The sequence below is a fragment of the Agelaius tricolor genome, unplaced genomic scaffold, assembly GCF_023055355.1.
Source record: "Agelaius tricolor isolate 1412-34295 unplaced genomic scaffold, bAgeTri1.0.p SCAF_5, whole genome shotgun sequence".
In the NCBI taxonomy this organism is placed as follows: Eukaryota; Metazoa; Chordata; class Aves; order Passeriformes; family Icteridae; genus Agelaius; species Agelaius tricolor.
In genome coordinates, this window is record NW_027269265.1 from 7,773,246 (window position 1) to 7,797,254 (window position 24,009).

Sequence of the window (24,009 nt, forward strand, 5' to 3'; positions counted from 1 at the left end):
AAAAATAATTCAGAGATGCTGAAAGGGGCTCACTGATTTAACTGTAGGGAACATTCACGTATCTGCCATTTTGGTCTCCTGAGAATCAATACTGTGAAACTAATCTATGATGCTGCAGGAGTCTATAATAACTCCAACATATTATCTTTCAGAGTATTATTACTGGAATAAAAATTGTTGGGTTTAAATTTTGGAGATATCAGGATACTCATCCTGGCATTCATTATTTCATAAAATGGATCCACGGTGTTCTCTGTGTGCAGACACAGTTCGATATTCCTTCAAAATTATACTGAAGGAGGGTCATGCTGTTCCAGTGATCCTGTCCAGCACAGTTACTCTTGGATGGGGATGTAAAAAAAAACCAAGAAACCCAAGCAAACTGTGACTGCTTCATTTCTGCTGCTCATCATTGCAAAGATGTCATCTCTCAGTTGGCTGATGAAGGGAAGGCAAAGGAGTGTCTGTGTCAGCCTGGTTTTTCCCAGTGAGAGCTGCAAATCCACCTTCACATTTTTTTCTGTTGACTTATGGTCTTTGTTTGTTAGATACTGTGAGTTTGTAATTGGTTGAGGAGGGAGAAGCATCTTTAGTGATGTATTTATTGCTGTACTGATAGACAAGTTATGAAGTTTGGGCTAATTATAATTTCCTGTGTCTCTGTAAATGGATTTGAAATGACTTGTTTGCTCCTGTGCTATAGTAACTTTGGTCATTTATTATTTTTTCTTTCAAGCAACTGAATCCCACATTGCCTCTAATCTGGGAAAATATTAGATTTCCTTCACCTAATCGTAGAGTCTTGGTTTTGCAATTACATTTGGAAACAGTGATGGACAATTGTCAGTGAAAGCAAAAAGATACAATTCGTACTGAGGCTGAATCTGGAAGTCTCTGTTAAAAATATATCTGGAAAACAAGCAGTCAGCAATGGAAGTAGCAAAGTCTAATTTTCTAGACTTGGTTGGCATCTTATTTCCCTTGGTCATTCCCTTCCTTTCCTGAAGCAAGATCCCCAGTTCCACAGCTGGTGGCTGTGTGGGATGTGGTTGGTTCCTTCCTCTTTGGTGGGGTGGGAGCTCTGTTGAATCTCCCCTTTGTACTTCCAGTTTTCACAATGGAACTTGTTTATCTTGGTGACTTCTGCCTTTATAGTTTTTTGTGGTCAGCAGATGTTTGGAGGGTTGGAGCGGAGTGTAAGCGACATAAATGGAGTGTCACGATATTGCATAGTTATCTTTTCATAATTATATTTTATATTTTCATAATTATATTTTATTATATTTTGCATAATTGTATTTTCAAAACAGTGGAGAGTGCACCCTGTTTGTGTGGGCAAAGACTTGGAAATAAGGAATGCATTTCTTTTAAGTAGTAGCTGATTTTTGGGGATTGGACTAGATGGCCTTAAAGGTCACTTCCAACCTAAATTGTTTTATGATTCTATAATTTAATGGGACTTTCTGAGCTTGTAGTGGTGTGGGGTTTGGTTTTGTTGGTTTTTGTTCATTTTTTTCCCCCCAACTGATTTACTATCTAAATATCTTCTAACATTTAGAAACTGTTGTTTTTTCAGGATGAATCCAAAATCACTGCATTGCTAGGGGAAGAATAATCTCAAAAATAACCTTTAACCCTCAAAAACATCTATGTTAGAGTTGCCCAATATTGGTAATGAATATATAGGTGTGATGCATTTTATCAACTTCACTTGTAGAGAACCTAAGGGAGTTTGTCATAACACGAGTCCCTTATTGATGACACGGTTGTCTGTGATTGATTAAAAGTGGCAGATTTATTTCAGCTTCAACTCTTTCCATTAGCATTCCTATCGACCATCTGGCAGTGGAAAACCTCACTTGTGAGATAGACTAGGATCTTGTTAAAAAAAATGACGAGATTTCTTGGGGCCTTTTTTTTGCCAGTGTCCTGATGAGCCAGAAAGTTGTCACTTCTAGTGACAGTTCTCATTGCCTGAAAGGATTGAGACTGATGCTAGGTCAGACTGTGGCTTGTTTTTAATGGCTTTTAATTATTGCCTTGATTGCAGCAAACATCCAGTTAATGGTCATGCAAGTATCATTTTGTGGGCTTTGTAGCTCTTCAGTAGCCTTCAGTTGTTGGTTAGGATGAGAAAGATCAACTTGCTGTTTAAGTGGGAGGAACAGAGAGAACAGCTTCTTTCAAAATGGTGCCTGCATAAAACTGGAACTTTCCCCGAATTGTTCAATTATGAGAACATCATATCATAATCAAAATCATTTGACTGTACTTAAGATGCCCTAATCAAAATAATTTACAGATGATGTGCAGGGAGGGATGCTTAAGGGGCAAAAAGTGAATTCTAAATGGATTGTGATGTTGCACAGTGTGGAGCTGCCTATATGTCCCTTACATGGTAGATACATGCACTGATAGGAGAGAAATATGGAGCTGGCATGAAGGGATGATGACACCTGAGGGCATTCAGGGAGGCTTTGCAGCAATACAGTGAGTTACATCACAGCCTGAAATGCAGCAGCTGCTCTGGCCCCACTGCCCCCTGATGAGTAATAGAGTAACAGGGCAGTCTTTGGTAAACAGCTTTATGGGGCTTTTCTGCTGCTCTGTTTGGCACTTGGAGTTGTAATGCTGGCCCTGGCTTCCCACCTGCAGCCTCCCCTGCTCCCCAGAAGTACAGCCATTCAAAATAAAGGCATGAAATCTTATGCTTAGGACTGCTTCCTTCTAAATTTTATAGGGGGCATTCTAAAGATTAATGTTACCTGTGTTTTGCAGAGAGGTGAGTTATGAGAAGGAATATGTGAGTTTCCTTGTGTCTGCTGGGTTTGCTTAAAACAATTCTTTGACATTGTTGTTAACCATGCTTTTTTCAGGGAGGGAGGTTTGGCAGAAATGTTTCCATTTCTCAGAGTGTGATAGATTTCTGTCCAGGCACTCCAGAGCTTGACCTTGGGGGCTGTAAATATTTTAAATGGTTCCATGGGTATTTCAAGGTTGTGGCTTGCTGAGGCATAATGCCCAAGGGACTGCTCCCTAAATGGGCTCTTCATTGCACTCAGACTCACACAAACATTGCAGCAAGTGAAGGTGTTAAAAAATATGCGTGAAGGTCAAAGTGACAGGTCTTATTAGGAGCTTACTGGCAATAGTTTTCTTGAAGAGTAATCTCCTAACAATTTATTCTCAATTTTGTATTCTATTTTGGATATTGTGTTGATGCAGCATTAAGATTACAAAGATGGTAGTTACTTGTGCAATATTTAGCACTAGAAAGGGGATGGATCCCTTCTGATTCTGTTTTGCATCATTAGAAATGTTTATGCTGGGGAAGTATGCAATTTCTGAAAATGAAATGTTTTTGGAGTTAGCAGGAATTATCTGAAACCCATACATAATGCATAGTGTAATTCTTTTGAAGGTCTCCTGTGTTATCCTTTTTTTGGTCTGAAGTAAGGTAATATTGGAGTAAAAACGGGGAGGAAATTTATTCAGCCACTTGAAGGCATTTGGTGGAGCATTAAGATTTGTTTGGTTTTAAGTGTTTCTCAAAAAGTGCTTCTCTTGTCCGCTATTTTAATTGTGCCATCACATCTGTGGAAGATCATTATCATATTCTTTTATGCAGGCACGTGTCAAAGCATTACTCACTTCCAACCATCTGTAGACTATTTGATACAAATTCAAAAATTGAGCTAATAGCCAAGGCACCATCCTTGTATCAGAAAGTTTCTTAAATTTCGTCACCTACAGGGTTTTTTTGTCCTACTTAATACATTTTCTTTCCAAAACAATGCCTTTTGGCAGCTCCTGTTGTATTCATACCGTTGTTTTGGATAATGGGCCAGACTTTCACACACCACCATCTCAGTGTACTCTTCTGGATCCTTTGCCAGTTGTCTGCTTGAACACCATCTGTTCCTGGCAAGGAGTTACCTTCAAATACCTAACAAAACAGGTCATGGGAAAAACCAGAGTCTTCCAGGAGCTAATGGTGATAACACACCCAGATCCTCTGTTAGCATTTTCCTCCTAGCACTTTAGGAAAGTTGCTCTGTTTAGGCAGATTCTCTTACCCCAAAATCTTTCCTTTTGAGGAGCAGTTCCACAACTGCCAAAGTGAACAGCAAGGAGGGTGCTAACTTGCAAGAAGATGTTTTGTGGAAAGCTTGAACAATGCATCAAATTCAGTCCTACCCCATAATGACTTGGAGAACTTCACTAATGAAATCTGCAGGAGACAATAAAGTGAGTCATACAGCAAAGTCGACTGAAAATGGCTGTGCAAAGTAGAGCTGCTAAGGAAAAAAATATAACCGAGAGAAGGAGATAAAAAAGAGCATCTTGGAAAACATCCAGGCTAATGCATCCAAAGAAATACAATCTGAAATGCAGAGGAACATGGGAGCAGAAGCTGTAAAAGCCATAAGGCTGAAAAAGATAAAGAGATAGTGGACTGCAAATTAGATATGAGGCTCTACAAAAAGACCAATTTGGGCCACGCATTGGAGGAACAGCATGTGACAGATTAGGGAGGCATTAGGCCTGTCTTGGAGAACCATTTGCCTCTGCAGATGAGAGAATGGGAGTCATTAGTGTGGTTTCAGCAGGAGAGAAAATAGTGGTGTTGATCTGGAGGAAATGCTGAAGCCCCATCCAGAGTGCGGAGTGAGTAGCCCCCAGACAGGGAAGTGTGCAAGCTTTTGGGATGTAGATGATGGAAACAGCAGCACATGGCATGATAGAGCTGGGATACAGCTGAGGAAAAGGCTGATTTCAGTGGGACAGCAGGAGTCTCAGTGGTGGTAAGTGGGGTGCTGTGTTGGAAGACAGTGTCATCAAAATACAAGATCAGAAATACTGAAGTGAATTAAGGTCTTTGTCTCCTTTTGGAGCTGTATCTGATTAGACGAAGTCTGAATTTCTTCCTTAGTGCACTCATGAACTGGAAGAAAGAGATAAGTGGTGATGGTGAAGCATTTATTCACTTCCAAGGATGATTTGTAGCTGGGGGTGAACCATCACTGTGGCAGTCAAAGGGTGCTGCATGTCCCAGCCACTAAGGGGTGAGAGGGCAGGATGAGGATGCCAGGCTGGGCCGGTTTCATCTCCCTTCATTGAAGTCAGCACCTGAAAAGTTTCTTTTATTCTGGCTACTCACACAAGTAGAGGTGCAAAAGGGATTTGAAAACATCGTAAAAGGAGTTTGTAAATCACCAGGGCTGGTTTGTTTCTCCTGCACGAGTGGGGCTGTCACATGCTCTTTGGAATGGGGGCAGCTGAAAGCTCCTGCCTGCAACCCTGGGCTGTGCTGGTGTGAAGTGGAGCTGTCTTGACCTCTGTCCACCATTGCTCCTGTTGACCCTGTTAAAGTGGGTTTAGTCCTAAAGAAATAAATCATCAGCTAATTATTTCCCCAGTCTGGTGGCCCTTCTCACAGATGATTTACCATTTCAAGTAGGAGCAGTTGTTTTAAGGTTTTTGTTTGTTTGGGTTTTTTAGTGTAGCAAACAGAAGGGGGAAACTAAAATCTGATGCTGGGTGCAGGTCAGTTTTCATGTTGAAAGGGTTGTATGAAAACAGGTTATGTGGTAGCTTTGAAAATGGTCCAGCTTGCTGCTTAGTAGGCCTGCATTTTGCAGAGCCTGATTATTCAAATGAGTTTTTCTAATATTGGCATTAATTCACTTAGAGCAGTGTGTGAAGTTGCTTATTTCACAGTCCTCTCAAACGTGGGAGCCTGGCTGTGAGCAGAGCAGACTGCTTATCAGCTCAGCAGCCTCTGCAGCATCCTGTGTTCAGTAAATGCTGGGAGTCAACCTTGAGAGTTTACAGACACTGGCTCGTGTTTCCTTTGCTCTGGATTTCACTGCACTCTTGAAATCAGGAGTTTTAAACCCAGGCTAAATTTAGAGAGAAGAGGGAATTCCAGTTGCTGGAATTGCATGGCCAGCAAAGCATCTCCTGGCCAGAGAGAGCTGGAGCTGGCCAGGGGGCTCTGCAGACAAAGCCCAGCAGCAGCTCTGTGGTGTGAAGTGAGCCCAAAGGTAGTTCATGACTTTGTCAGACAAGTGCAGATGGAGGAAAGGAGCCTCCAAAACAGCACTTTTACTCTCTCCGGGCAGGTTTTGGGTTTTTTTTCTCCTTTCAAATGGTTTTATTTTACTATATCTGACACCAGTCAAGGACAGAGGAAGCTCTTTAACCTCAATGCAAATAAAACAGTAGTGTTTTAGAAAAAAAAATCTGCTTGCTTTCTACCTCTAGGCCAATGGTTGTGACAGACCAGAGAATTTAACTATAAAATTACTCATTAGTTGGGGTTTTTTTTCTTAATCTGTTTAGCTGTAACAATCCATTTGAAGCCTAATTTTTGCTTAGGAGGAATAAAAAAATTACCTGTAGCAATAAATTCATCTGTGTGTCATGCTGTTTATCTGTCTATCTATCTGTCCCCTAAAGACTAGAAAATGTTGGTTTTTATTTCTATACCTCCCTGAAAATCAATTGTGACATTTTCTGTTTAGGCTGCTAAAGGTTTTGGCAGATAGAACATGGATTTTGTCTTTTGATGGTGAATTCAATTCAACATTTATTGCAGAGACCTCAAGTGTTTAAACGTGTGGTGATAGACAACTAAACCTCCCACTGTGCTAAACTCCACCACGTCTCGTCAGTAGTTTTGCTATTCAAAAAGAATTGGGACTTGTTTCATCTGTTTTTAATAAATATGAGGCTTGCATGCTGTTCATGTCAGAACTAAAGCCAACTTTGAGTTGCAGTTTGACATGTAGAGTCTTCACTTTTTAGCTCTTGCTGCTAAAGATACCTACTCAGGGTGTTGTTATCCTTAAAAAAATGTAAGGGGCTTTCACATCTTCTCATCTGAACCGTGATGTTGAAATGTGTGAGGGGAAGGAAAGCAAAAGCCAGACTGCAAAAATGCTGTTTGTGTAAGAGGGCACACACCTGGACTTGCTTGCTGGCCAAGGTGGATACCAGCATTTGGGAGCAGTCGGGTTTGGTCGGGTCTGAGATGCTGTTGCTGATGCTGGGGTGAGCCTGATGGAGACCTCTCCTGAAAACTGGGAGAGGAGAGAAGGGCAGAGCTGGGTTTGGTGGGTTAGGCATCGGCATGAGCATCAGCCTGGCCTCTCCTGCATCACCCTGGAGGATTTGTTGAGGTGATGTCTACAGGAGAGCAATTGGTGATCCCAGAGCCTGTGCCCTGAGCTTCCTGGGAGCTGGAACACCCCATGGATTTTGTGAACTAAAGTGCATTAAACACCAGCAGCTGTTACTGAGACATGGGAGGAGGGCAGAGCTGGGTTTGGTTGGGTCTGAGATGCTGTTGCTGATGCTGAGGTGGGTCTGATGGAGACCTCTCCTGAAAACTGGGAAAGGAGAGGAGGGCAGAGCTGGGTTTGGTGGGTCAGGCACCAGCATCAGCCTGGCCTCTCCTGCATCGCCCTGGAGGATTTGTTGAGGGGATGTCTACAGGAGAGCAATTGGTCATCCCAGAGCCTGTGCCCTGAGCTTCCTGGGAGCTGGAGCACCCCATGGAGTTTGTGAAGTGCATTAAACACCAGCAGCTGTTGCTGGGGGCCGCGGGGATCGCAGGGAGCGGCGCATGGCAGGCGAGGGGAGCTGCTCCAGGCTGCATTTGCCAAACACAAACACACTCCCTGTGCTGCCAGCAGGGCTGCTGGGCCAGGAGCCCAGGGCACAACTGCAGTGACAGCACCTCCCCAGACTGCTTTTGTTGGGAGATGAGAGAAATCTGCTCCCGGGCTCTCTGCGTGGTGCTGCCATTTGGTGCAAACACCACATCACTCGTATGCCGTGTCTGAAGTGTATTTTTTCATGTTTATCATTTATCCTGTGAGATGGATGGGGAATTTGAAGGTTAGGACTGCTTGCATGGGCATCAGAATTCAATGGGAGGACGTAGAGGCAGTCAATGAATTCAGGATTGGATTGATCAGCTTCTGCCAGTGTTGGCATTGGTTTTAGCACCCTTGTGTGAAATGTGTTTATGGTACAAACATGTATTTTGTTTAAGAGGTTAGGCTGCTTTCTTGTGCTCTTGTATTAAGATTTTCAAATAATTATTAATACTCAGAAGCCCAGAGGTAACAAGAACCTTAGAACTGTAATTTCCCCATTGAGGCCAGGCAAAACATAGCACTTCTGAACTTATACATTCTTGCTCTAAAAATGACTGTGAAAATTCACACCAAAGGATCACAAATTGCTGCCAAATTAATTTCTAATGTAAGTCTATTGTGCATGTGTTAAATCTGATTCAGTTTCTTTAAAGCAGTTTACTCTATAAAACTTTTTCTATAAAAACATGCACAGTAAAAAGTGTTTATGTTGCAATATAGCACTTAAATTGCATTTTTAAAAAAACCCACACGACAAAAAAACCCCTCTTTTATACAACTATTTATTTGCTGTAACATTTTACTAACCAAGGGAGCAAAGTAACCCAGAGATCTGTGATGTCATGCTAAAAGCCCAAGTGTTAGCTTGCCAAGTATTGATGTTCTCACGATACTTTGCAGACACAAAAAACTAAGGCAGAGTGGAGCGATGCTGTGGTGCTGATAAAGGAAATCCAGTGTACGGAGATTAAACAGCTGAAAGGCGGGCGTGTGTTACAGTGAGTCTGTGCAGACTGTTGTCTCCCTGGGGCCAAGCACTTCTTAGGCATTTGCTGCATATTTTGACCAAGTACAGAATGTAGGAGATCTAAACTAACTTTATGCATTGAAGTTTCTTAAAAAAGCAGGGGAAGGTGTCATTGTTTTTTTTTTTTAATCATTTTTTTTCTGAAACGGATGCTTCAGAAATGCCTTTAGAGAGGAAAATGAGTGTGGTGATGAAAAAAAATAAAAAAGAACATAAACAGCTTGCTCATTAGGCTCAGTTAAAGCTAAGTTGATCATTGATACAAATTTGCATTATTTTCCCAGCGTGGCGTTCGGTAACAACTTTTCCTCGGTGTGCTTTTGTTTCGGTTGACATTTGCTTGAATGGCCAAGCGAGTTGGCAAATTCTGTGCTGCTGGTCTTTGAAGTTGTGACTTCAGCCCAAACAGCCTGGTCTTTGTGTGCAGCAGGGAGGGAGCCCCTTGCCTTTGGACAGGGCTCATGCAGCACAAAGCCTGGGAAGGGGCTGTGCATACCCAGCCTCACAATGCTGCTCAGCACTTCACTGCAAGTAGCCCAGGTCCTGCAGGAGTATTGGTTCCTTTGCTGGGGTTTTTTATTGCAAGGAGTTGAAGTTCAAAATATTAAAAAAAAAAAAAAAAGGCAGAAGATTAACCTGAAAGTACTTTTATTTTAAATTGATCTTCAGATATAGGTTAGTATTTAGAGGGATCTGAACTACAGTGGGAATTTGCTGTCTTCTCTGTTCAATACAATTATTTCACGATGGGGTTGGAGAGTAAGCTCTGCTAAGTACAAAGGAAAAAGCAGGGATTTTACTTGAGATGGATAGAATTTGTTTAAGATTTTACACATTGTCACTTGAGTTGTTCTAAAATCTGTTGTACGTCCAAAATTGTCTGAAAAACTAGACACAATACAGTGACAAAATATGAATGCTTGGATGGGAAGGAGGAAATCTGTATAAATAAGACAATGTATAAATATCTATTTATTGTATTATTTGCACATTTCATGGTCAGTTGAACTTCTTTTACTGTTCACGGCCCATATCTTAGTAATTGTGGTAGGAGTGTAGCTTACACAGCATTTATGTGACTCCCTCTCAGATGGAGCAGCACAATGCTGAAGGACAACTCCAGCCCCTCAGTATTTCTGTGTACACAGAGCTGAGGATGTGCATGAGCAGTTTTTGAATGGAGCCTTGTAGCTGCAGTAATTTTCTTTTTAATGCATCTTCCATAGCTACAGTGAAGTGGAGGAGAGGATGTTCAGCAAGAGGAATTGCTTGCCTGGCTTTTACATTGGCCCTTCTCAGAAGCTGGATTTTTGTTGGCTGAAAAACTACACACAAGGGGCCACAATTTCTTGGAAGGGCTCAGTAAAAAATTGAGGTGGAGTAAGGTTTTTAAATAGATCTCGTCACGTGGATTTTACCATGTTTGCTTTGATGGGGAGGGGCTGCTTCCCAGTTACAGAAATTTTGGCCATCTGAGTGTTGGAGATTGGGGTCAGCTTTCCCCCTCTCCAGGTGAGGGCTTGGTGCAGAGGAGGAGTTGGGAGCCTTGGCTGTAAGCCAAGGTCAGGAAAACATCTTCCCAGCTGAACTCAGCTTCTCCGTGCTCAGATCTGCTGCCTGACCTGCTTGTGCAAGTGCTCTTCAACTGATTGTGAAAACTCCAGCAATTTCAAAGGTAATAGTTAGCAGAGCTCTCCTCAGGCTGACCTGGCTTGTTTTGACTGAGCCAGATTAGGGACTGGTGGCCCAGAGCTGCCCCCTGTTCACCAGCCACATGCAGCTGACTGTGTCTTCACCTGGACGGGTTTTCCAATGGATCCAGTTAAACCAGTGTGAGCAGCTGTGAGAGGCATCTCCCCTGCAGGTAGAGTGAGCTTTCTATTGGATAATTCTATCTGTTAACACTAGTATTAAGCTGTATTAAAGCAAAACACTATCAAGTAAGTCTGCTTTACCCATGGGTTCCCCTGCAAAGCTCACTTAAGTTCACCACAGATGTGCAACCTTACACACACTGGAGAAGATGGTGCTATCTGCTCCCCACATCAGCAGCAGTGTTCTCATCTCTTAAAAGCAGTTGCATTTATTGTACACAGATTTTAAAACAGCAATTATTATTATTTTCCTTCATAACATTTCCATGTGGAATTTTCTTTCTGTAAAACAAAAAATGTGGCTGCATTTTTATACTCATTTCTTTATCTGTACCAAATGCATTGTGAAGGAGACAGGACTTCTGGATCATGAAGGGCTTCTGTGACCCAGTTCAGCAATTCATTGGTTCATAACAGAGTGTATGAGTAAGCACCCACAGTGTGTAGCAATGCATATTTTAAGCTTGTGTCATATTCAATGGTAAATAGCCATTTTCCCAGTGATTTGTATTGGTTTTGCACTTCATTATCCATGCATACTTATACCCAAGTAGAGATTGCCAGGCAAGCAGTTTCTGAGGTTGGAATAAAGAACAGTTTGCTTTCTGGTCCTTTCTTATGCCAGTAAAGGTTGGATCCAAAATTGTGAGAGAGCTGTATGATCTTGCAGGAATTTTGTATGTTAGAGGTCTGTTCTTCCTGTTGACTGTCCTGTTGGGTTTTTGGGATGGGATGTGGGATCAACCTCATATTAACTTTGAACAAAGCTGTACAGGTTAATGTGCATGTATTCACAGTGTATGCTGATACCTGACCAGTTCATGCACTGGCTGCAGGCTGTTCTTGCCTGATGCTGAAATGGTGCAGTCTCATCTCTCTCTGTCAGGTTCCTTTTGCACAGCATCTCCAGGTGAGGTGAGAGCAAGTATCCCACAGGATTCTTGTGAGGAGCAGGCAGGCCAGATGCAGGCACTCAGGACAGCTCAGCACTGCTGCCAGCAAAGCCTGGCTTAGCCTGTGTGCCAGAGCAGGGAGGGAGACCTGACAGACCGGTCCTGCTCACTTGACACAGGACACAAAGTACTCAGGTGCTTCCACGGCAATCACACGCTGGCCTGACCTCAGCCATCAGCAGAGCATGGCTGTGGTTATTAGCTAAGTATTTCCATAATGTGTGCCTCTCCAAGCTGTAATTAAAGCCAAGCCTGCCCCTAGCTAATTACAAGCTTGCTTAGAAGTGTAGTTTATATAAAGCTTTTCAAACTTTGTATGGGGAAGATACACATCCACAGGCATAATAAGAATGACGCCTTATTTTCAAAATGAAATTTATAGGCTTTGGTGTCTGTTTCTCCCTCCCTTCAGATTTCTACAGGCTGTTTTTTGCATCCTTGTTCAAAGTTTTTGCCAGAAATACTACCCAAGTTTCACCGACATCAAGCCAGTGATTTTTTAGTTTCCTTCAGAGTGTTTTTGTTCTCACTGCTGAGAGAGTAAACCAGATGTTAAAATGCCTTTGAGCTTTGTGTGCGGAGAAGACTAACAAATAATACTTAGATCTCTCATAAAAAGAAGATAAGGAATCCTGAAAGTGGTGAAACCTTTTGTTGAACACATCACTGCAAGGTCTCTGTGAATAATGATCCATCTATGGAGAGTTGCTGTGTGTTGCTTAGGTGGTGCTGCACCTGTACATCCTCAGCTCAGTGTGTTGCAATAAAGCAGTGCTGGTAGTGTAACTCCCTGGAGCAGCAATACAGGCAGGGCTTGGTGACAAGGCAGGTTGTGACTCTGACATGTGGTTGTAGGATGGGCTGGTGTGACCATGGCTCTAACAAAACATTCCCCAGTGGATGTTGCAGCACCTCATCAGCCAAGGCCACCCTCTGGGGTGACTCTGTGGCAAAGACACAGCCAGATGGTACTGACATGGTCACCACTGCCCTTCCAAAGCATTCTCTTTGGATTTTCTTACTCTCTTGCTCTTTTCCATTCCCCATTTCCAGGTGCTTCACTTAGATCATATGCAGCCTGGCAGGGAGGAATGCACCACCACATTCTCTCATGAGTGGATGGTATCTCAAAAGGAAAGGGAACACATTGGAGCCTGCAGCACTTGTGCATTTGTCTTTGACACCTTTGGAACAAGGGGATGCTCCCATAGCCTCCATCACCATGGCTGTTTGGGAAAGGTGGAGTGCCTAACCCAGTGTGTGGCTGAGGAGAGCGTGAGATAACTCCTGCAGCTGAAGAATTCCCGCTCCTCTCTCTTGTCTAGCCATTTTTGAATTTGGTATTTAGTTTGATTATTCAGGTCAGATCAGATTTAGGTCAGTTGTGATGGATTTTTTCCAAATCCAGTTCCCTAGATTCCTACTGTAAACGCTTACCAGATGACACAATGTGAAGCTGGAACAGACTCGGGCTGTGTGATGACCGAATAAAATCTCAGTGGGAACCACTTCCACGTTCCTGAGATCAGTTTCTCATGTAATAAATTCTGTATCCAGAATTGTATCAAATACTTTTCTGACAAGAGTGAGGTTTTTTTCCTAACGGACAAATCCCAGCAGAGCTATTTATAAGAAGCCTCTCTCTTGTGTTTGCACTCACATGCCTGTTACTCAGACCTACACTGAAGAACAAATATAACTAAATTTTTTTCTGTGTCCTTGCCTGTGCTTTTGGACTGACCCTGTTTGGTCTTATCTGACATCCTCCTCAACATTTCTTTGCTGGTGTTCTGTTGGTAAAGGTTGCCATATCAAACCACCATTAAAGGCTTCTCCCCAAAGGAAGAATCTGGATTTATTTGGTGACACTTTTTCTCTGCCTACTGTTTCATTCCTTTGTTCTGCCTGATTCTCTCCTGGCTGGGAGGGATGGGGAGAAGTGATCTGACTGAGTGCCTTGCTCATGCTCCATGTTAACACCTACAAAACCTCTGTAACAGGGAGTAGGTGTGATGTTGAGCACCTGGGCAGTGCATGGGGGAGTCCTTTGGCTTGGGAGGAGGGGGCCAGCCCATTTCAAACACAAATCCAGACATGGGAAAAGCTACTTGAGTTGTTTTTTTTTAAATATTAAATTTAGAGCTGTGTTCTTTCACTATTCATTCCTAAAATGAAACTAGACATTGCCCAGAAGTTCTTACTTAACCAACCTACAGCTTCTTGTGCCACAGCCTCTTCATTCATTTCCCGACATGTAAAGGGAATCCTTGACACCAGCCTTCTCTGAGTTGTGTTCTGGCTCTCTTATTGCTGCATGTAGTTCTCCTCTACATCAAGTCAGGCAGATGAGGCCTGTGGTTTCAGTTTTGAAAAGTTCTGGTGTGTACAGGTCACAGGGGAGGGTGGATTCTTCCACTTGTGCCTTCTTGGTGGTTGCAAAACCCACATTAAATCATTCTACCATTTGGCCTGATTAGATGTTCTGTGCATACCTCAAAATATGTGATGTTTTACAGTGAGATTTGCTATTTAAATAAGAGGTTTGCCATAATTGGCTGTTATAAATTACAAGCAAGAAGGAATGATTTATTGCTTATAATTAGAAATGAGCTACGAAGGGGAATGTTGGTAATCATAAAATAAAGCTTGTAATACATTGGTTTCCAGATGGCTGCCAGTGAAGTTGTTCTTTAATGTATAATAGACTAGACACAAGGAAAAAAAAATCAGTCATCCATCTTTATTCCTTGATGGACTACTTGTATGAATCTATAGTTGCCTGAATTCTGAAGTATTAGTTTTGCCTCCATAATTGGATGAGAGAAGCTGAATTTGCCCCATGGTATAGGCTGCTAGAGGTGTGGAAGAAGTGAGTTCCTCTTTTGTCTGGCATGATTTTTGTCCTTGTAATGTCAACAGGGAAGATCCAGCGATCGATCTCGCATCACCTCTGGGTATAACAACCTCAATGAATTGTTCCCAGAGACTGCAGGTTACTAAGGTGTTTTCTTTTTATCTTTTGCCTCATTTGAAGCTTTCATGAGGTTAAGATTGATCAAAACACTTGTCCAAAAGCAAATATCTGTAATCCTCCTTGCTTGAGTCTAGAAAAATACATTTGCACCAGAAACAGACGGCAGTGCTACTGCTGAGACTTTTTCAATAGCATAATCCTTCTGTTGAGATGATAATGTGTTCATTTAACTTTTTAAATTTCACTTCTTGTTACTATAGTTTCAAGCACCGTTTGAAATTTATTTTTATTTGTCTTATCTGCTAATAATGGCTCTTTCTGCCCTAGCAGTTGCATTCTGCAGTGTTGCCATTTGAAAGACTGCACTACACGATAGTTAAGGCATATGGATTGTCACCACATGAGTTGTCTCACGCCCATGTTTTAAAAGTGACACTGCCATTAGACTTGCTTAACTGAGACCATTATGATTACTCATTTACCTTCATTAAAATGCTTCATAGCTTCCTTATTTTAAGTAGCTTTTCTCAGCAAGGTGCAGATTTGCCTTGCTGCCATCATTTCATCTGGAAAAACTTACATGGTGAAAGGAATAACATATTTTCAACTAATATTTTCCTGACCTGTGGAGAGATGAGCTCATCAGTGTCTTTATTGACAAACCCAGGAAGAAGGTGTGTCAACCAGAAATATTAGATCAGTCAGCTTGTCTTGTCCTGAAGCAATTGTAATTTCCCATGGTCTGCAGCAATTTCCTTTAGAAGCAGATATGTGGAGATATTGTTTGGGATCTGCTGCAGGAGCATAATTTCATTTGGTCCCAGTGAGGTGGCCTTAGATGTCATTCTTTTCATTTTTGCTGTTGAAAGGCTGGTTGGTTTAGTCAGTGGGAAGAATAGCAAGTTGCTGTTTTCCAGCATCTAACTGAGGAAAAAGTGTTGCAGCTATGCAGAAAAATATTGCCCACTCAGAGCTGGGTTACTGAAGACAGATGTTACAACCCCTGCCCCTCTCTGAAAAGCCTGGAGTAGGTGTTTAACTCACGACACACTAGCAAAGTTCCTGCTTTTCAAAAGCCTGTTGGTGACTGATGTAGGTGCTTAGTTCCTCAGTGGAAAATCTATTCCTTAGTGAATGATAGAGGTTCTTACTGTTTTTTCCATTTTCCTCCTGTGAGTTTTGGTCCCTCAGTGCTCAGTTCCAGGCATTTGCTGGGAGAGGCTGCTCTCATTAGCACTGAAGATGTTCTCAGTGCCCTGTTGTCTGGTGCTGCACTGATGAAAGCCAAGCTCCTCTGATCCAGCATGAAAGAGGACTGAGTGGGAATCAGAAGTGGGAACAATTCCTCATTTCACTTTAGTTTTTGGTGTCAACTTCAGTTTGCTTTTTTCCTGCTTGAAATGGCTCTTTCCATGGTGTTGCTTGCTCAGAAACAGGATGAAGGCACTGACTGTTGGTGGAGTTGGAGTTCACACAGGGATGTTGGAGCAGAGTTAACAGGGACTGGCTCAGCTGTCTGCTGGTATCCAGGAGGGTTCACACCCTGCCTGCTGCCCATCAGTCACATCTGTACAGCTGGCAGCACTGAGCCATCTCCAAAGGGACCAGCTGTGTGGGAGCTGAGCTCATTGCAGTTTGGACATGCTCTTTCTGCCATTAGCTGGGGTCTCTGCAGTCCTGGCACTTGGGGGAACAATTTAGGAAAACTCCTTGGGGCTTTCACAGCGATGGTGAGCTGGACAGGGTAAAGAGCCTGGTCTTGAGAAAGCCAAAACCACCTGCCTACCTCACATTCAGGCACACATGGTTTCAAGGTGTGAGCATCACAGGTGCTTTGTCATTCTGCAGAGCATGATGGTGTCTGTGGTTACATCTGAACTTCTGAGGTGGTGCAGTGCACCCTGACCCCCAGCCCCTGTCTTCAGGGCATCATGCTGCTGTCCATGGGTGTCACAGCCAGCCCTGGCCTTGGCTGGGTGCCTCCACTTCCTCTCGAGCAGAGGGAATGGCTCTTGTGAGCATCTGGCTCTCAGGCAGAAGCAGAGGTAGAAGATGGTGGGATCCACAGCTGGATGTGCAAACCCTGAAGTGCTCCAGGGTTATGGTTATCATTGCAGCCTTGGTTTTGCCCCCTGGAAAACAGCAGTCATCCAAGTATGGGAGGGTCACCCCTTTGTCCTGACCCAATCTCAGGACAGCAGGCAATGTCTCCTGATGCTGTTGTGTTTCCAAGAAGAGATTTAAATCCTTGCAGAGAGGTAATTCCCAGCTTTCCGGTAAGGATAACATTGATGGTACCTAATTAAAGGGCACTCTTAGCCTGTGTAAACATTTGTATTAATTTCCTTCTCACACAGATGTCTAGTAAACTGACCTCCTGAGGCAAAACCATCTGGCCTCAGGTGGGAGGAGGATCTCGGCCAGCGTGAAGAACCTGACCTGTCTCTTGTTGAGTCATTTCTCAATAGTTTTTTCTGTCCCTGCACATGAAAGGCCTGTGCATGGATATATAGGTTTCATGGGCAGTTGTCTTGGATGACCTGCATAATTACACTGCAGGCTTGTGGCTGTGGGCTCTGCTCGATCTCTGCTTCCCATTGTGTATTCTGGGACCATCCGTGTATAAAATTAGTATGGGCGGTAAGCAGCAATAAGATGTTCCCTACATGGGTGGATTAAATTAAAATTCAGTAAGGAAAGAGCTTTGGGTGAGTTTCCAAATTACTTGTAGGATTGCACTGAGGAGATTGTTATGGTATTGTCAAACTTTTTGGTGGATGAACAGTCTGATGCAAGTGAGGTGGGTTTATTACCTCTCGCTGCTCTTTCTCTTTTACGTACTATGCTGTGTAATCTTTTGTTATTAAATAATAAGCAAAATAAAAACTGTTGTTTGTCACAGCCAGCTTGTTTTGCAGAGAAAAACACTTTGAAAGTTCAGTCTGTGTGATCTCCAGCCCTGTCAGGAGCTATTATATTGAATCTTCTTTTAAATTGTTAAGCTGGAGGACAAACCCAGACGTTATCATGCACATCTCAGCTGAGAGCAGAGCAGATTCGGCAGGGAGCAGCCTCTGATGCCTTGTACCATGCCATTAGTTTTTGTCACAAACATGTCAAGATAATCTGCTTCCAGTGTTATGTGTGTTGGCTGACATGAGCATTAGTAGATCTGCATAATTTTTGAAGTAGTTTGAAGTGTGGATGTAACACACTTGGGGCTGTGTGAAATTTTTTTATCCCCTTTTACGCATCACATTGCTGTTCAGAAAGTTGCTTGTTCTGTTTTTCCCTCCCACAAGGTACTGTGTTAATTTGCAAAGTTCAAAAGGAAAATACCCCAAACTAAAAGTCGTCATAAATAGTGAACGACAACTGACACACTTTGGAAGACCAGGAGCCCCATTATTTCCCAGTCACAACATTACATTTTAAATGGATGCTGTTGTCACTTCAGGATATATGGAATTGTACTTTAATGCAGGCTGTTATTATTTATTGAGCTATTTATTGAATTAGTGAACCTCTAATTCAGTCTGGACTTTGATGGACAGGATCTTTCTTCTGTGCATGTGTGTCCCTTGGTAGCCTTCTATAGAGGTTGAGTCATGCCCAGTGAAAGTTGGATAAGATACTTCAATTACTTATTTTTTCAAGGTGCTTTTTGATCATTAATACTCAGACCTGTCCCAGCCTCAAAAGGGGTCGTGCTTCTCCATGAAGACACTTTTTTCCACCCTCTGAGGTGCAGCCAGACAGCAGAAGGAGCCTGTATCTGTAGCCATGGCAGCCAGTAATTTATTGCTCCATATGGCTGGTGTGGCAGCAGCTGCTCTGGTTTAAGGAGGTCAGGACATTGGGGCATTTAAGAAACAAAACAACACCCCCGACTATAAAACCTTCTTAAATGGTTTTGTACAGTAATAGTAAGGCTCTCCCTAGGCATAAGGAGAGCCAAGGGGGTTATGTATTTATAACTTTTATAGCTGTAGTTTGAATCAAAGCCATTATTTCAGCAGGGAAATAAGTTTTTGTGATGGTTTTACCTTTTTCCAGTGTCGTGGTTAGCGTTTTAGGAAGCAGGTAGTATGGAGGGGCAGTGGGCTGAGCCATTCCACCCAGGTGATGAGATCCACCCTTGGATCTGGCCTGCAGCAGGTGCTGACCATCCATGGCAGGAGCAGGATCCACACCACTGCTTCTGGATGCATTTTACACTATGCTGAGAGAGAAACTGTATTGTCAAATCAGATGGCAGTGCTGTATTTGTTGTAAGGAAGTGAAGATGTGCACGTTGTGAGTGGCTCTCGTGGAACAGAAATACAGCTTTAATTTCAGTTTGGGTGTGAGGATCCCTTGCTGCTGAGGAATGGTATAGAAGGGCTCTTGGATGTAGCACTAAAGTTCTTCCAAATAGGCTTTTCATAAATGTGAATCTTTTTATTTTCATTAGGGGACCATTTTAATTAAAATGAAACTGGAATGTTTACTCTGCTTCCTGTAGCTGTGATTGTTTTCTTCACTGTGTGAGCACATGTATAATTTGCTCTAAAAGAAATGTCAGCAGTTTCTGATTACCTTGTGAGTCTTACTCAACAGCTTGATTTTAATTGGGGGGAGGAAATATTTTCAGGGTGCTCCAGGGAGGTCTGATGTCTTTGGGTAGCAGGAGGGAAAAGGTGCTATCTTTGGTACAATGTTAATTGCAATAATCATGGCTATGAATTTAAAATAAAAGTCTTTCATTTCTTACCAATGTTGGGTGTTTTTCAGTCATGTCAATGAAACACAACCTGTTTGATAATTAGAATCCTTCAGCTATGCAACCTTTTGGCTTTGCTGCATCCATGAGTTTATAAGCATCCAAACTGGGTGATTTTTAGGAAAACAGTGATTGAAAGTAGGTAGGTACTCTCAAATCTTGGGAATTAAGGAAGAAACTTTTTTGTTATGAGGGTGGTGAGGCAATGGCACAGGCCCAGAGAGGTGGTGGATTCCCTGTCCCTGGAAACATTCAGGGTCAGGTTGGACAGACTCTGAGCAACCTGGTGAGGTTGAAGGTATCCCTGCTCCTTGCAGCAGGTGGGACTTGACAGCATTTAAAGGTGAAAACTCTACAGCTGGGGTTAGATAATGGAAAGACGAGGCTGAGCATATAGGGAGGAGTGTGTCCATGTCTTCAAATATAATCTCTTTGAGCCCAGAAGTCGACCAGGATTTGTAAGTAATAGATATTTATGTAGGTCAAGTGACTCTCTTTCTTTAAATTCTTTGTAATTATGTAATATGACAAGAAGTATCTGTAGCAGAATAATGTGTTCTGGATTCTTCAGTGGCACTGCTCCTGAAACATTCCCTTAGCTTCTTTTTGTTTTGATCTGCTGGAAGGAGGCACCTTCAGCTACTTGAGTTGTTGAAATGCCTTTTGGGTGCTGCAAAGCATTTCAGAGATGACCAGTTTTTGAACCTTTCTGGAGTTTAGCTAATATCTTGTATTTTAATATTGTCTCCACCATCAGAGATAATGATCTGAGTCTCCCCTGCTCATTCTCTGGGGTTTTGTTTCCTCCTGCTGATTATTTGAAATAAATAAATAAGTAGGAAAACAACGAGTTTCTGTGTGTTAACAAGGAGGAATGACTAAGAGAAAAATGAGAGTAAAATACTGCTTCTCATAAAAGACTGTATCTCTGGAGGCATAAATTGGTATTCATTAAGTTGTTTGCCTAGACTTGGTTAAAAGACGTGCTTGAGGAGCTGTCTGAGCAGTGTTTCTGTGGAAAGCAAGTCATCCTCTTCGTGACTAGATCCATCTAGATGAGCAGGAGAGACCAGAAAGTAACACTAAATGATGGATTGAGAACAGCCTCCTTGGCAGTGTGGAAACAACAGACTATGAAATGCTTTTCAGAAGTAATAATATTTAACACTTAGCTGTAAAGTTATACTGATCCAGCTCTTCTCCCCCAAACATACAGGTCTCTTTCACATCTGATGCAGGGTTTTTAAAAATGTTTATGTTCAATTTCTGTCATTTCTCATTCAAGGTGTTCAGGGTCCCCAGGGTTTTTTTTATGATTTCTGTAGCTGGATGTTCACTTCTTGCCTGTGATGGTTATGGTATCCTGCATGCATAATCTTACTGGTATCCTCTATGTATCATCAGATGCAGAGAAGCAGTTGCAGACCAGTAATCAGAGCATGGCCCAGTCTTGCCATGTTTGCATTCTTCCAAAAACCAGTTTTCTTTTGATTTTTGTAAAATGTGACAAACACAGCTATTTCAAAGACCTTGGGGAGAAGCTGGGGCTGCACTTTGAGATGAGGTTTTGCTACTGTTCTGGCATCTTTTATTATTACCTTGATCTGGGACAGACTCTTCCAAGGGAATGCGTGTGTTAATTATCGTGGCATTTGTGGCTCTCTGCTCTTTATTTTAAATCATTAAAAAAGTAATTGCACAACATAACACTAGCAAAGTGCTTTCACTGTTTGGAGAATGAATACTCTGTGTTATACTCTTGTGCAACTTTTCTGATGTTCAGCATTTTTTCTTTCTTTCTTTGCAGATTGAGACCCTTGATTTCAACCCAGTTTGCTAAGAAGGCTGCCACTGAAGAGGTAAGAAAAGTCCAGCACTTCTCTAACCTGGTGCAAGAGGTTGAGTTTGGAAATTCCCACAAGCTATTTTCAGCCTGGCTCTGGTCATGTGGTAGATAAGGGTAAAAAAAAATGAGTCTTGTTTGTCTGATCAGGCCAGAAATTGGTTACTGTGAACACTGCAAAGCTGAGATTGCCTGTTTTCTAACCCAGGCTTGCCTTACTTATCCATAAGAACATTAGCACAGCCTCATGATGCTTCATTGGACAGCAAAAAAGAGAAAACTCCCTGCAAGCATCTAAAAAGGTCCATGTCAAATCAATGGTCAGGAGGAGGAGGAGAGGGCAGAGCTCATGCCTGTTTCCCAGCACCTGGACTGTCCTCAGAGAGGGACTTTGCAAACTCCACTTTTGTGCAGCCAGAGCTGACCCCAGGGATGGGCTGGGCTTCTGTCAGAGGCCAGTGTGGAAGGAGCTTATCCTGTGCAGCCTGACTTACTCTTGGTTTGTCTAGTTTGAAAATGTAATAATGCCACAGAAAAGTTGGTGCTGGTACCTGGCCGCTGCCAGAAGCCCTTCTTGTGTGCCTTTGTGCACCTCCCAAAGGGATCATGATTATTTTCAGATCATTACTATTTTCAGTGAAACCAGGTGACAATAATGGCTGCTCTCTTTCACTATTAATTTCACACTATACAGAGTGTTCACAGGCATTTTGTATACAACAAAATGTCTACTGCATATCTAAAAATTCAGTATATCAAAGGTATTTGTCCCTCTTGCCCATCAATGTGTGACTGTATGTTTCTAATGCACCTATTTCTCTTCTGTGTGCTTCTGAAAGTGAACCAGGTCCCTTAGGTAGTTTAACACCTTTGACAATTGCCCATCCATACATAAAGCTAAGTGCCAAACTCCAGTCCAGGATGTCTGGAAGTGAATTCAGGAAGTTCTATTTAAAGGTGTTGTTTGACTGCCTTTTTTTTTAACATGACTAAAAGTCATTGATTTTCAGAAACAGTTTGATATCCTGCCTAGGGAAATACATTTTCACTTTTTATTCTATGCTCATTAGAAAACTCTGCACATTTTTAGAAGTACAGCAGTCTGGAAGTGGACATGGTAATTAGAAGAAGGTCACATTTTAATTAGCATGGAGCAATTTTAAAAAATAATGACTCAATTGTAGCTCCTTTATATTCACCCACTTTTTCAGAGCAGATGGATACTTTTAAACATATAAATTGATGTATATTATGATGCTGATTTATTTCAAACTCTTGTGTCTATTTCTGCTTATACCAAGATAGACTCAATTTGATCACAGAGGTAAAAGCAGTGGTAGGAAATATAAACTGGAGGGAAGTTCCTCTAAATAATATGATTAATTTGAGCATTAAAAAATAATGAAAACCTGTCTTTGACTGATCCGAATATCTAAATACTTGATTTTCTGTTAAAATTAATGGGTGTCTTTTGCCCTATTAATGAGCTGTTGCAGCAAACCCTGAGGTGACTTTGAAAAACTCAGGCAGATTCTTTAGGTTGACTGTCATGGTGTATGACAAGTTCAGGAGCAGCTTTGATGTTTGAATAATTAGACTATCAACTTTCTGGTACAGGGATTTTCTCTTACAGTGTATCTCTGAAGTGCCTGGAGTTACAGGGATTCTGGGAGCTACTGCATCCCAAGTAAATACATTTGTAAATAAATAAATAAATAAAAAAAAATGAACTGCAGCATTTTATCAGAGCTTACTGCCAGTGGAATTGGAGAACATGCAGCAGTACATAATTGTGTACTGTAATTTAAAACCTAGAGCACTGTGGCACTTTTCCCATGGTATGGACCAGAGGAGTTGAGGATTTTTGGTCTCCTTTGGACCATTCATTTTTAGAAGCACTTCACCACTGATCCTTCCAAGGAAGAGGTCCCAGTCTTTTCCATCTTTCTTACTAGGGAAGATGACTTGGTGCTGGTAACAGCTGACTGGTGACAGGTACTGTCAATATTCCCTTCTCAGAATTCCTCACATGACAACACAGCATTCATGGATAATCTTTAAGGTTCATCCAGTTGCTAATTGGCTGGTTTTGTGTGCCATGGGCTCTAATGTATGAACCAACAGTCCAAGTACAGAATGGGTGTGGAAAGTGCCCTATTACAGAGCTGATGGAGGTAAAGCTCCTGCGATGTTTCTTCCCTGGATGAGAGAAGGAGGTGGAGCTCCAAAGTGAGCACACCATGAAAATGAGAAGAAAGCTTACACAGAAAGAGCAGAGCCTAAGCTGTGCTGGCACGGGCTTTGTTGCTGCTTCCTGCCCTGTTCCCAGATCTCTCCTTAGTGAACCAAAGACAGCATTACCTACTCCAAATTCACCTCTGTTCCCTTGTGGTGTTGCCCTTTCTCTCCCTCCATGCTGTGTCCTGCCTAACCTTGGAGCAGCTGGAGAGGACCACGTACAGAACAGGTCCCATCCATGATTGATGCCCAAGGTAGTGTTTGGAGATCATTATTCTGCTGAGTTCCACAGGTAATGGCACAGGTGCCAGTGTGTATTATCAACTGAGTGCTCTGCCATCACATTAAGTGCTGTCTTCAGAGTGCTATTTGTTCCACAGCTCATTGCGCCGCCAAATAAATCCAACCAGAGCTGTCAAAACTAATACATGTTGGGCTTTTTCTGATTTGAAGGGTACATTTTTGCTACCATTAAATTGTCAATAACGTTGTTATTTTGTAATAGGCCTGATGTGAGTTGAGCACACCGTGGGAGAGGTTTAAGTTTTCCCACAGAGCTCTACTGTTTTCACACAAAACTCTACAGAGGAGCCTTCGCTCCCAAATTTCTCCTTCTCTTGGGCTTGCCAGAGAATCCTTGTTCTGCTGTTACCATTACAGCGTATTTCAGT

General features: G+C 42.3%; 1 protein-coding gene across 1 annotated transcript in view; it reads left to right on the forward strand.

Annotated features, from left to right (window-relative positions):
- BRF1 (BRF1 general transcription factor IIIB subunit) overlaps nucleotides 1-24,009 on the forward strand; it is a 173,764-nt gene that overhangs the window by 143,553 nt on the left and 6,202 nt on the right. Inside the window, exon 16 of the mRNA XM_071426280.1 lies at nucleotides 21,065-21,116. Coding sequence (XP_071282381.1) covers nucleotides 21,065-21,116 — 52 coding nt within the window. The remainder of the gene's footprint in view (nucleotides 1-21,064; nucleotides 21,117-24,009) is intronic.